Source organism: Mya arenaria, chromosome 14 (assembly GCF_026914265.1).
Source record: "Mya arenaria isolate MELC-2E11 chromosome 14, ASM2691426v1".
Taxonomy (NCBI): Eukaryota; Metazoa; Mollusca; class Bivalvia; order Myida; family Myidae; genus Mya; species Mya arenaria.
This window is the reverse complement of record NC_069135.1, coordinates 6,367,886-6,382,428: the sequence shown is the minus strand read 5'-3', so window position 1 is coordinate 6,382,428 and position 14,543 is coordinate 6,367,886. Positions and strand designations below refer to the sequence as shown.

General features: G+C 36.6%; 1 protein-coding gene across 1 annotated transcript in view; it reads left to right on the top strand.

Moving 5' to 3' along the window:
* The window catches only part of LOC128217630 (actin-related protein 8-like), a 30,837-nt gene extending 18,343 nt beyond the window's left edge, over positions 1-12,494 (top strand). The window contains exons 7-13 of the mRNA XM_052924897.1: positions 6,556-6,671; positions 7,295-7,445; positions 8,012-8,150; positions 9,518-9,615; positions 9,808-10,066; positions 10,563-10,726; positions 11,798-12,494. Coding sequence (XP_052780857.1) covers positions 6,556-6,671; positions 7,295-7,445; positions 8,012-8,150; positions 9,518-9,615; positions 9,808-10,066; positions 10,563-10,726; positions 11,798-11,941 — 1,071 coding nt within the window. The 3' untranslated portion in view covers positions 11,942-12,494. The remainder of the gene's footprint in view (positions 1-6,555; positions 6,672-7,294; positions 7,446-8,011; positions 8,151-9,517; positions 9,616-9,807; positions 10,067-10,562; positions 10,727-11,797) is intronic.
* Positions 12,495-14,543: the final 2,049 nt, after the last annotated feature.

Here is a 14,543-nt window from a genome sequence, read left to right as displayed (position 1 = left end):
GTTGGTAGTGTAGTAGTACATCAGGTATGTGTTGGTAGTGTAGTAGTACATCAGGTATGTGTTGGTAGTGTAGTAGTACATCAGGTATGTGATGGTAGTGTAGTGGTACATCAGGTATGTGATGGTAGTGTAGTGGTACATCAGGTATGTGTTGGTAGTGTAGTGGTACATCAGGTATGTGATGGTAGTGTAGTGGTACATCAGGTATGTGTTGGTAGTGTAGTAGTGCATCAGGAATGTGTTGGTAGTGTAGTAGTGCATCAGGTATGTGATGGTAGTGTAGTAGTACATCAGGTATGTGTTGGTAGTGTAGTAGTACATCAGGTATGTGTTGGTAGTGTAGTAGTGCATCAGGTATGTGTTGGTAGTGTAGTAGTACATCAGGTATGTGTTGATAGTGTAGTAGTACATCAGGTATGTGTTGATAGTGTAGTAGTGCATCAGGTATGTGTTGATAGTGTAGTAGTACATCAGGTATGTGATGGTAGTGTAGTAGTACATCAGGTATGTGATGGTAGTGTAGTAGTACATCAGGTATGTGATGGTAGTGTAGTAGTACATCAGGTATGTGATGGTAGTGTAGTAGTGCATCAGTTATGTGTTGATAGTGTAGTAGTACATCAGTTATGTGTTGGTAGTGTAGTAGTACATCAGGTATGTGTTGGTAGTGTAGTAGTACATCAGGTATGTGTTGGTAGTGTAGTAGTACATCAGGTATGTGATGGTAGTGTAGTAGTAAATCAGGTATGTGATGGTAGTGTAGTAGTACATCAGGTATGTGATGGTAGTGAAGTGGTACATCAGGTATGTGATGGTAGTGAAGTGGTGAATCAGGTATGTGATGGTAATGTAGTAGTACATCAGGTATGTGATGGTAGTGTAGTAGTGCATCAGGTATGTGTTGATAGTGTAGTAGTACATCAGGTATGTGTTGATAGTGTAGTAGTACATCAGGTATGTGTTGATAGTGTAGTAGTACATCAGGTATGTGATGGTAGTGTAGTAGTACATCAGGTATGTGTTGATAGTGTAGTAGTACATCAGGTATGTGATGGTAGTGTAGTAGTGCATCAGGTATGTGTTGATAGTGTAGTAGTACATCAGGTATGTGTTGATAGTGTAGTAGTACATCAGGTATGTGTTGATAGTGTAGTAGTACATCAGGTATGTGATGGTAGTGTAGTGGTACATCAGGTATGTGTTGATAGTGTAGTGGTACATCAGGTATGTGTTGATAGTGTAGTAGTACATCAGGTATGTGTTGGTAGTGTAGTAGTACATCAGGTATGTGATGGTAGTGTAGTAGTACATCAGGTATGTTTTGATAGTGTAGTAGTACATCAGGTATGTGATGATAGTGTAGTGGTACATCAGGTATGTGTTGATAGTGTAGTAGTACATCAGGTATGTGTTGATAGTGTAGTAGTACATCAGGTATGTGTTGGTAGTGTAGTAGTACATCAGGTATGTGTTGGTAGTGTAGTAGTACATCAGGTATGTGTTGGTAGTGTAGTAGTACATCAGGTATGTGATGGTAGTGTAGTAGTGCATCAGGTATGTGATGGTAGTGTAGTAGTACATCAGGTATGTGTTGGTAGTGTAGTAGTGCATCAGGTATGTGATGGTAGTGTAGTAGTGCATCAGTTATGTGTTGGTAGTGTAGTAGTACATCAGGTATGTGATGGTAGTGTAGTAGTACATCAGGTATGTGTTGGTAGTGTAGTAGTACATCAGGTATGTGTTGGTAGTGTAGTAGTACATCAGGTATGTGTTGATAGTGTAGTAGTACATCAGGTATGTGTTGATAGTGTAGTAGTACATCAGGTATGTGTTGATAGTGTAGTAGTACATCAGGTATGTGTTGATAGTGTAGTAGTACATCAGGTATGTGTTGATAGTGTAGTAGTACATCAGGTATGTGTTGATAGTGTAGTAGTACATCAGGTATGTGTTGATAGTGTAGTAGTACATCAGGTATGTGATGGTAGTGTAGTGGTACATCAGGTATGTGTTGGTAGTGTAGTAGTGCATCAGGTATGTGTTGATAGTGTAGTAGTACATCAGGTATGTGATGGTAGTGTAGTAGTACATCAGGTATGTGTTGATAGTGTAGTAGTGCATCAGGTATGTGATGGTAGTGTAGTAGTACATCAGGTATGTGATGGTAGTGTAGTAGTACATCAGGTATGTGTTGATAGTGTAGTAGTGCATCAGGTATGTGATGGTAGTGTAATAGTACATCAGGTATGTGATGGTAGTGTAGTAGTACATCAGGTATGTGTTGATAGTGTAGTAGTGCATCAGGTATGTGATGGTAGTGTAGTAGTGCATCAGGTATGTGTTGGTAGTGTAGTAGTGCATCAGGTATGTGTTGATAGTGTAGTAGTACATCAGGTATGTGTTGGTAGTGTAGTAGTACATCAGGTATGTGTTGGTAGTGTAGTGGTACATCAGGTATGTGTTGATAGTGTAGTAGTACATCAGGTATGTGTTGGTAGTGTAGTGGTACATCAGGTATGTGATGGTAGTGTAGTAGTACATCAGGTATGTGATGGTAGTGTAGTGGTACATCAGGTATGTGTTGGTAGTGTAGTAGTGCATCAGGTATGTGTTGGTAGTGTAGTAGTACATCAGGTATGTGATGGTAGTGTAGTGGTACATCAGGTATGTGATGGTAGTGTAGTAGTACATCAGGTATGTGTTGGTAGTGTAGTAGTGCATCAGGTATGTGTTGTTAGTGTAGTAGTGCATCAGGTATGTGTTGATAGTGTAGTAGTACATCAGTTATGTGTTGATAGTGTAGTAGTGCATCAGGTATGTGTTGGTAGTGTAGTAGTACATCAGGTATGTGTTGATAGTGTAGTAGTACATCAGGTATGTGTTGATAGTGTAGTAGTACATCAGGTATGTGTTGATAGTGTAGTAGTACATCAGGTATGTGATGGTAGTGTAGTAGTACATCAGGTATGTGATGGTAGTGAAGTGGTACATCAGGTATGTGATGGTAGTGAAGTGGTGAATCAGGTATGTGATGGTAATGTAGTAGTACATCAGGTATGTGATGGTAGTGTAGTAGTGCATCAGGTATGTGATGGTAGTGTAGTAGTGCATCAGGTATGTGATGGTAGTGTAGTGGTACATCAGTTATGTGTTGGTAGTGTAGTGGTACATCAGGTATGTGTTGATAGTGTAGTAGTGCATCAGGTATGTGTTGATAGTGTAGTAGTGCATCAGGTATGTGTTGATAGTGTAGTAGTACATCAGGTATGTGATGGTAGTGTAGTAGTACATCAGGTATGTGATGGTAGTGTAGTAGTGCATCAGGTATGTGATGGTAGTGTAGTAGTACATCAGGTATGTGTTGGTAGTGTAGTAGTGCATCAGTTATGTGTTGGTAGTGTAGTAGTACATCAGGTATGTGATGGGAGTGTAGTAGTACATCAGGTATGTGTTGATAGTGTAGTAGTGCATCAGGTATGTGTTGATAGTGTAGTAGTGCATCAGGTATGTGTTGGTAGTGTAGTAGTACATCAGGTATGTGATGGTAGTGTAGTAGTACATCAGGTATGTGATGGTAGTGTAGTAGTGCATCAGGTATGTGATGGTAGTGTAGTAGTACATCAGGTATGTGATGGTAGTGTAGTAGTACATCAGGTATGTGATGGTAGTGTAGTAGTACATCAGGTATGTGTTGATAGTGTAGTAGTACATCAGGTATGTGTTGATAGTGTAGTAGTACATCAGGTATGTGTTGGTAGTGTAGTAGTACATCAGGTATGTGATGGTAGTGTAGTAGTACATCAGGTATGTGTTGATAGTGTAGTAGTACATCAGGTATGTGATGGTAGTGTAGTGGTACATCAGGTATGTGATGGTAGTGTAGTGGTACATCAGGTATGTGTTGATAGTGTAGTAGTACATCAGGTATGTGATGGTAGTGTAGTAGTACATCAGGTATGTGATGATAGTGTAGTAGTACATCAGGTATGTGTTGATAGTGTAGTAGTACATCAGGTATGTGATGGTAGTGTAGTAGTACATCAGGTATGTGTTGATAGTGTAGTAGTACATCAGGTATGTGATGGTAGTGTAGTAGTACATCAGGTATGTGATGGTAGTGTAGTGGTACATCAGGTATGTGATGGTAGTGTAGTAGTACATCAGGTATGTGATGGTAGTGTAGTAGTACATCAGGTATGTGATGGAGGTGCAGTAGTACATCAGGTATGTGATGGTAGTGTAGTAGTACATCAGGTATGTGTTGGTAGTGTAGTGGTACATCAGGTATGTGATGGAGGTGCAGTAGTACATCAGGTATGTGATGGTAGTGTAGTGGTACATCAGGTATGTGATGGTAGTGTAGTAGTGCATCAGTTATGTGTTGGTAGTGTAGTAGTACATCAGGTATGTGATGGTAGTGTAGTGGTACATCAGGTATGTGTTGGTAGTGTAGTAGTACATCAGGTATGTGTTGGTAGTGTAGTAGTACATCAGGTATGTGATGGTAGTGTAGTGGTACATCAGGTATGTGATGGTAGTGCAGTAGTACATCAGGTATGTGTTGGTAGTGTAGTAGTACATCAGGTATGTGATGGTAGTGTAGTGGTACATCAGGTATGTGTTGGTAGTGTAGTAGTACATCAGGTATGTGTTGGTAGTGTAGTAGTACATCAGGTATGTGATGGTAGTGTAGTAGTACATCAGGTATGTGTTGATAGTGTAGTAGTACATCAGGTATGTGTTGGTAGTGTAGTAGTACATCAGGTATGTGTTGATAGTGTAGTAGTACATCAGGTATGTGTTGGTAGTGTAGTAGTACATCAGGTATGTGTTGGTAGTGTAGTAGTACATCAGGTATGTGATGGTAGTGTAGTAGTACATCAGGTATGTGTTGGTAGTGTAGTAGTACATCAGGTATGTGATGGTAGTGTAGTAGTACATCAGGTATGTGATGGTAGTGTAGTAGTACATCAGGTATGTGATGGTAGGTTAGTAGTGCATAAGGTATGTGTTGGTAGTGTAGCAGTTCATCAGTTATGTGATGGTAGTGTAGTAGTACATCAGGTATGTGTTGATAGTGTAGTAGTACATCAGGTATGTGTTGATAGTGTAGTAGTACATCAGGTATGTGTTGATAGTGTAGTAGTACATCAGGTATGTGTTGGTAGTGTAGTGGTATATCAGGTATGTGATGGTAGTGTAGTGGTACATCAGGTATGTGTTGGTAGTGTAGTAGTACATCAAGTATGTGATGGTAGTGTAGTGGTACATCAGTTATGTGTTGATAGTGTAGTAGTACATCAGGTATGTGTTGGTAGTGTAGTGGTACATCAGGTATGTGATGGTAGTGTAGTGGTACATCAGGTATGTGTTGGTAGTGTAGTGGTACATCAGGTATGTGTTGGTAGTGTAGTGGTACATCAGGTATGTGATGGTAGTGTAGTGGTACATCAGGTATGTGTTGGTAGTGTAGTGGTACATCAGGTATGTGTTGGTAGTGTAGTAGTACATCAGGTATGTGTTTGTAGTGTAGTAGTACATCAGGTATGTGTTGGTAGTGTAGTGGTACATCAGGTATGTGTTGGTAGTGTAGTGGTACATCAGGTATGTGTTGGTAGTGTAGTAGTACATCAGGTATGTGTTGGTAGTGTAGTAGTGCATCAGGTATGTGATGGTAGTGTAGTGGTACATCAGGTATGTGTTGATAGTGTAGTGGTACATCAGGTATGTGATGGTAGTGTAGTAGTACATCAGGTATGTGTTGATAGTGTAGTAGTACATCAGGTATGTGTTGGTAGTGTAGTGGTACATCAGGTATGTGTTGGTAGTGTAGTAGTACATCAGGTATGTGATGGTAGTGTAGTAGTACATCAGGTATGTGATGGTAGTGTAGTGGTGCATCAGGTATGTGTTGGTAGTGTAGTAGTACATCAGGTATGTGATGGTAGTGTAGTAGTACATCAGACATGTGATGGTAGTGTAGTAGTACATCAGGTATGTGATGGTAGTGTAATAGTACATCAGGAACCGTAAATGACAAGTTATAACATGCAGTTTTTTTCCTGTGATTTTGATCTAAAAAATGCCTGTCTTACAAGCAGTAACAAGCTTTTGACATTTTTTTCTTAAGTTGATTTCATGCCCAATTTGGCTTTTCAGATAATAATAATAAATGGTTTCTTAACGTTTGAAGAAAGGGATATAACTCACATCAACTTGATGGTGTTAAACCAATTTAAAATGGCAGTTAAAGATTGGGATACGGTGTATCATAAAACACTTATTTTAAATTTTCATTATTGTACGAGTAAAATTATTCAATATTATTTTGTATAAAACAATAATTAAATAATTATAGATGTTAGAATTTCATACTCCCTTCAAGAAAATATTACTGTTTATCCATTAAATATTGAAAATGTGGTTAATTTTCAAAAAAGGATGTTATGCAATTGACATATTTTCACTTACATACATGTTGGTCATAGTTCATACACTCCTGGTTTCAACCACTCTTTGTCCGCTCACTTTAGCATATATACTTTTTCTATTCAGGAGTCAGTGTGTGCATTGTTTGGTGCAGGCGTACCCAGTGGCTGTCTCGTCGATGTTGGGGACCAGAAAACTAGCATCTCTTGTATCGAGGATGGCATATCACACAGAAATACAAGGTCAGACAGTTAATCATCATGCTGCTTTGATTTGCGAGCTGATTTTATTCTGTAATTCTTGCAGCATAAATGCAACGATATAACAATGTTATGTTTGCCATAATTATTAACATCATGAAAGATTTTCATTCATAAATTATGTTTCCCCTCATAAATGGGTAGACATATTGTTTTTGGTCTAGATGTCCGTCTGTCTGTCCGTCACAAATGCTGTCCATTATATATCTCTTGAACTGCTTGAAGGATTTTGGTAAAACTAACCCCAAATGTTCACCATATTGAGGAGCGCATGTTACAGCTAGCACAGTTCAAGGTCTTTTTGTGTATGTCCTGCTGTTTAAGTTTCAAGTGTCGAGTTTATGTTCATTCTTCGTTATATCTTGCATGAATGCAGAGCAAGGGATATAACTCTTGTGTTGTGTCCATTAATAACCATACAAATAACTCCAGGACAAAAGAGATGAATTGTGCAATGGTAAAATGATTGCCTGCCTGTGAAGTTTAAGCCAAGTTGTGATATAAGGACTTGGCTTAAAAGGTCCAAAAGTACAAGTTTAATTACTCTTTCTTTACATGAGCAATGTGTTCCTTGTGGTTATCATAAATTTCGTTTATTCTTTCAGACTGACAATGGAGGTTGGTGGGAGTGACATTACACGCATGTTCAAGGATTTATTAGCCACTCTAGGCTTCAACCCTAGCCTGAACATGGCCTTCTACCCAGATATTCTCATGTGTCAGGATCTCAAGGAGAGACTTTGCCATTTTGATCATGTATGTGGAAAATATTTCTATTACAATCTATATTTCAACCCCAGCGTACACCTGGGCCAGTATTCAATATTGATCTTATCCTTATCCTTAGATATGCCTCAGTGATTCCATTCAGCCAATTTGTCAACTTAAAGTTTCTAATCTTAAACTTAAGTTCAATCTAAGTTTCCTATTGAATATGGCCCCCTCATGTGTCACAACCTGAAGGATAGATTATGCTGTTTTGATCATGTAAACCAATTATTCTATAAATTTCTGTGTTGATTGCCTTCAACTTTGATGAATCAAAGTTTTGCATACAAAAGCTTCCACCTTAGCAATGAAATGATTACCTACTTATAGTCATATGACTCCAAAAACATGACATTACCAGTAACAATGATATGGATATGTGTACCAGGTCACATAACTCTGACTTTAATCATTGTTGAGTAAGCCCCTTAACAAACTGTTAGAGAAAAATAGTGTTCCCATTTGTTTATGGTACTCCAGTTTCACTATTTTAATTTAGCACAGAATGTATGATAAAGTTTTTAAACTTACTTTTTGTCCCTGTCTATTTGCAGAACAGATACGGCTACCTGGAAGAGTCTATACAGTTGAAGCGTCCAGGGGAGAACATCACCAAGTACCTGATACAGATAGGAGATGAGCTGGTCCTGGCACCCCTCAGTTTATACTTCCCAGACATGTACGGACTCCAGGGTAATGCAGGGCTGTCAGTGTTGACTTGCTGATTTTGTCCAGATTTATTGTTCAATGCCTGCTATCAAGAATCTGGTTCTTTTCAACCAAGTTACCATTTAAGCTCATTGACAAACTCCGCCATTTCGGCTCACTTTTCAGTAAATGGTATTTGTTAAAATACACAGGAAGAAAATAATAACATTTTATCGTTTTTAACCAATCTATTCACTATCAAAGACCTATTTATTTAAATCATAACATTGAATACTCCCACATGTTGATGGTAAATGTTTTATCTATCAAAGAACAAAATATGTACTGGTTGACAAGCAGTTTCCGACAGTTTTTAAACGTTTTTATTGAATTATTTATACATATTTAAATATCTACTGAAAGTGTTCACATTTTATATAACTACAGCTCAAGTTGCTATTGTCGATATATTTCTAACATGTGTGACGTCACATGTAGTGTATCTAATAGAGGCGCAAAGTGGGTACTTACGTTGTTCTGATTAGCTTGTGATGAGAAGCAATTTCCGACAATTTGAATGCGGGGCATATTTGAGGTGCCTGTTGTGTGTTTTTATTATCCGTTTATTTAATAAACTAAATATAAGACTGTAATAAGAGCAATGTTATTTAATTTTTCAGCATTTACAAAAAATTTAAACCTTAAAATTTACGACATTCAATTCATACTCGAAATCAGGCAGAGACTGAATATCAATGATTTTTTTATTCATTTCTGATGGAAACTTGTGTTTGTATACATTTAAGTGAATGTGGATGTGAAACAAGCATGACACCAGTGTTCACAAATATGTACACAATGATCGTCGTTTGTATAAGTCAATTAAGGAAAACCGTGTAGCTATTCATAGATATGCAAATTAGGTTCACACGCATGCGCAATACGCTGCGGGTGCAGATCCCCCACGTGCAAGTTTGTGTACAAAATGAAAAATAAACATTAAACATTAAATAATAATAAAAGTTTCTTACGTGTCTCGGTAAGAATTTCAACTTTTGATTGCCTAGTTACCATATAGCTGAATTGCAGTACATTCTTTATGAAGATCTAAGGAAGGTACGCGAAAAAGCGATTTGTTGGAAACTGCTTTCCGTCGGAAACTGCTTCTCAACCAGTACCAAATAATGAGAAGGTCGAGCCTAGTTTAATTTTTGTGTTATAAAGTGACAATCCTTGTGAAGTTTACAACTTTTATTCAACAAAACATATCTAAAAAAGTTAGCATTTTTTTCTTGTCTAAATTTTGTTGCTTTTCTTCTTGTTGTGCAAATGCTCTAGTTTGTTCATCATGTTTTTGATGTCACTTTGTATTTAGACAGTCATAATATATAGAATATGTCCACGCCTTATAGGTGAGAACCTGACCCATATTCAGAAACATAATGAGGGAGACCCAGCAGATCCCCATGATGACTTCTACCTGAAACAGGTCCAGACCAGACAGGAACCTGTAAGGACATACTTTGTTATGTAAATCTGCCATCTAGGATCAATAAGTTTACTCAGTGAGTGCATGTAGGGGTATGTTAGTGTATCCTGGCATTTAGACAATTTCTATATGATAGATATCTGTTAATCTGATTCACTTGGTTGTTTCAAATTTCACCATTAGTGTCTATTTAGTGTCTATCTCTCTAAAAAGGGTACCAAGATGTCAAAGAAGAAAGACAATGCAGACAATACTAGAGAAGGCCCAGACCTGACCATGGATGAATCTACCCTTAACATCCTGAATGACGATGACTCCAATGACATGCCGGATACCATGGCGACAACGGAAGGTGTTAAGGGGCGTGGTCGGGGGGCAGAGCTGGAGGAGGAGGCAGAGGAGGAGGAGCTGACTGTGGCCCCGCCTCTCATGGGCATTGACCAAGCTGTATTGTACAGCATAGAGAAATGTGGTACATGAACTTCATGAAGTCTTTTTTGTGTTTTTAATGTGAAACTGTTGTTACTTATAATGGCGGTTCAAAAATTTGTTTTGATGCATATGTTGTTTTGGAAATTGACTTTTGGGACTTTCATTATAGTTATACCTAACCTACTAGGTTCATGTACGAGTGTCAAAATAAAATATTTTTTTGCATTTCTGATACCTAAATTAAAATCTCATACATGGTATGTTTTGAATGTTCTATATTTTAATCAAACATGTTCCAAAAATGTATTCATTCAAAGATGTTTGAATCGTTTTAACACTCAGTGTCTGAAAATACATCATCAAGCTACAAATGTTTTTAAATGGTAGCCCGCTTGTCAACTGTCAAAGTTCGGTAATCCGGGATCTGAAGATAAAAGGTTCATGAGCCAGGTGCTCAATGGTTAAGAAAAACAATGTTTAAATCTATTGTTTCTGCATACAGTCATGTATTTCATATTTTTCCTCACACTTTTAAGGTTCAGATGAGATGAAGAAGAAGATGTACAGCTGTATCGTTGTTGTGGGAGGGGGCCTGAACTTTGAGAGTGCTCAGCCCTGGCTACAGTACTGTATCTGGAAATATATGCCATCACACATACGGCCTCTTCTGGATACCATGGATGTCATCACAAGACCTAAGGTGAGTGTAGCGATATGAGTATATTTGGTATTTTAATTTGCATGATGCTGAACCATTCTGATATTAATATTCATGACTGCTAAACAAATGGAAATAAAGCTTCATTAATTTTGAACCAAAAGAAGATCAGCCGTTAATTATTAATTTAAAACTAAGCTTTATATAAATGAAAAATTAATGAAGCTCACATTATCGCATTAAGGGGGATGGAGTGGTCTAGTGGTTGTGTTGTCCCCCTCACACCCAAAAGGTTGTTGGTTCAAGCCCTCTTGGGTGCATTTTCTTATGGCCTATCAAAAACTTTAACAGTACTTGTTTTTCAGAGGTAACTGACTTGAGAGTGATGCTATAAGCTATCAGCTTATGTCACCTGGAGCTAAAATAAAATAAAATTAATTAAAATTGCAAAAATGGAAGTTTATGGATACATGTAGTCATATTTAAAGATGCACTCTTACTCCCAAATAAAATTTACCACAATTAATACAACTGTTTTGATATACAAAAAGGATGAATAAATGTCGACAACAAAGGTTTTTATGAAGGGTACCTAGTTTAATTTGAAAGAAAGGTGCAGAAAACATGGTATATCTTCCTCATTAGACGATAATAGGCCACAGTAAATATTTTAGCATTCACCAATCATTTATTATTTTTGGCGTTTTCTGTTATTAAATACAGGGTTACAAACTTGTTATCAGTAATAAATATTTTCCATCAATGCATTATTTAGTGAGAAGTTCAAGGTTAATCAGTCAAAATTTATGTTTGTTATACATGTGTATGTATTGATTTTGAATAAGCGTGCCACTTAAAAGAAAAACAAATATGCCAATAACTAAAATATTTTGAAATGTTACTGCTGTAATGGTACTTCCTAACTTAATGATTTAATCTTTACAATCATATTTCACACAGATTTTTTTTTAGAGGTTGAAAGAAAACATAAGATCGATATTGTTTTTTTTAAACACTTTCAATTTCTTATGGGATATATATGGAGCAAGAGGTTTTCAGCTGAAAGGGAGCATGAAATATTGGGTTTTTTAAACCTCTTCCAATTTCTTACAGGATTTGGATCCAGAGATTGTTAGTTGGAAGGGAGCAGCTCTACTGGCTTGTCTGGACACCACCCAGGAGTTGTACATCAAACAGAAGGAGTGGAATACCTTTGACGTCCGCATGTTAAGGGAGCGGGCTCCTTTCGTCTGGTGAAAGGAAGAGAACTCCAGGAACAGGATTTTTCTGCTAAACAGCTGTAACATGGATTTCTAGAATTCTGATGGTGTCCTGTACTTTAAAATGCATTGTGTAGGACGGTCTGGATGTTGAATGCTTCCTGGAAAGGAGGGCTTCATTGCTGTGTCTGAGCTGGACTTTAAAATATGCTTCATGCTGCAACAATGGACCAGCACCGATTCTGACACATAGTTCAAGGAGTGGGGAAAATGCATCTTCTTAGAAGAATAACAAAGGGTATGCAGGATTATGAATGAAAACTAAGTGATTCAAAGAGACAGTGACATTTAGGTTGAAGACAGTGTAGTAAATTCTCAGATTTTTTATCCATTTATTGGAAAGAAATAAGAGATTGCCATTGGTTAAAAATAGAATAATCAGATTTGTTTTGTTAGAAAGAATAAAAACAGATGAGCTTAACTGATAGGAGTTTTACAAAATTTCTTGTTATTAGATATTTTAAAATGAATTACACATGTTAAATATCACTTTAAAAACATAATCATGTAAAATAAAATACAAAAAATAGTATCAACTTTTTCCCTGCAGTTTGTCTGAATGGATGAGATGCATGCTTCAATATTTACAAGTGATACAAAATGTTCGTTCATTGATGTGGATACGTCTGGGTTTTTTAGCCTTGATGTTGTTGGTGTAGAAAAAACTTTGGAAACTTAAAACCTTATAAGATTCACATAGTGCTTTGTACACATGTTGCAAGAGACAATATGCACATACTCAGCAAAATCTGTGTCTCTTGATTGTATCATTGTTGACTTATGCCCCTTTGATTGGCTGAAAAAATGGGTGAGGATTTTGCATTTGCTTGCGTTGCTTTAGTCTTGTTACTGGGAAGCTTTAAAATGCGAAGAATAAGGAATGCATACAAGGTTTTGTTTGAATATCTTAAATGGTTAATTATTTGTATAGAAAAGGTACATTTTTTGGCAATTTGCATGATGACGACAACGACATAGACACCAGCTTTACGACAATAGATTGACTTGTCTTCTTTGAAAAAAAATCAAACTTAATGCCCTAATTCCAAACAAGGAAGTCCATTACCAGGCTTCCAGCAATAACAACTATCAATGCTAAGTAAAGATGTAAACAAACATACAACAGTAGAATATTATTCGTTCATTCAAAGATATCTTTGTCTCAAAAGTCAACTTCAGAACTACAAGTTGTTTGAAACTACTCACAATCTTAGAGGATATTTGGTGATTTCAGTGCAAGATTTTATGTCACGAGTGTCATTTTTTCTGTGATCAAGAGAGAAATAAAAAAATTGTTACACTGAAATCAAAACATTTTCTGTTTCTTAAAGTTTATTTTTATTATTTTTCTAAAAGTACAGTTTTTGTTTTACCTTTTTGCTTCACAAGATGGGCCCCTTACGAGCAGTTTTTTACTATGCTGGCTTGTGGAGAAATAGTTCTACATGAAAATTTATTATACATTTGTGTTCCCGTACAAACATTTTATAAACGTTTATCATGAACTCTTATTAAAGCATTTATGTTCCAAATAGTAACTGTTAATGTGAAAATTAAATAAATTTAACCGGGCATGAATACGTGACCAAATAACATTGGTTCCTATTTACTGAATGAAATACACTCAACGAAACTGATAAGTGTGACACTACTAAATCTGCATTAGTTTTAATTTTTCTTAATTTTATTCAACCAAATTTGGAACACAGAATAAGTATAGAGATACCAATATAATACGATATTTAGGTATTATTTAATTATTTTGTCAATTAATTGCATCAGTGCTTTAAATAGCCAAACCCAAATGCACAAGGAAATTGCCTCGAAATAGAATTGCATATGGATGAATATACTGTTAACCCATGTGCCCAAATGAAAAACACAAAATGGCTCGGGATATGTCACTACAACAAAGGAGGGTAGCAGTTGGATTGATTTTGGCGGGTGCCTCCTATAGGGAGGTATGTTTAATTTTTTTACATTTACATATAAATGATTTGCTTTGAAATATTAAAATTGATATTGAACAATTGTGTTATAACTGTCTTACTACCTGGCATAGTTTTTGAATGCATAATATACCAATTAAGTACTTTTAACATAAGGTTTACCCATTCCAAAGTGATACCGTTTTATACATTGGATTTTAAAGTTTGTTTAACCGTATTCAATCTCTCCCAGTGTCCGAAATGTTTAAGCAACTGTTTCTTTTCGCTAGTAATGATTATGTTCTTCGTCAAATAAGAGCTAATGTTCCAGCTTTTAACTTCAAGAAAACCACTCTCCCCAGCGTTAGCGCCCATTTCAAGCTTTAGGGCAAGTTGGCATTTTTACTTATAATTACAATACCCTTCAATCGATTCACCTCATACTTCACAAAGTACCGGTAGTTCAGAACCATCATACAATTAGGTAACATAACGCCATATCATCCTTAATAGAAATTAACCCCTTAATTAACTTAGGAACTTAGGTTAACATTTAAGGACATTTTACCATATGTCCGCCATTTGGTTCAAGCTTTAGGGCAAATTGGGATTTTCATTAATAAATTTCATACTCTTAATTCAATTGACTTC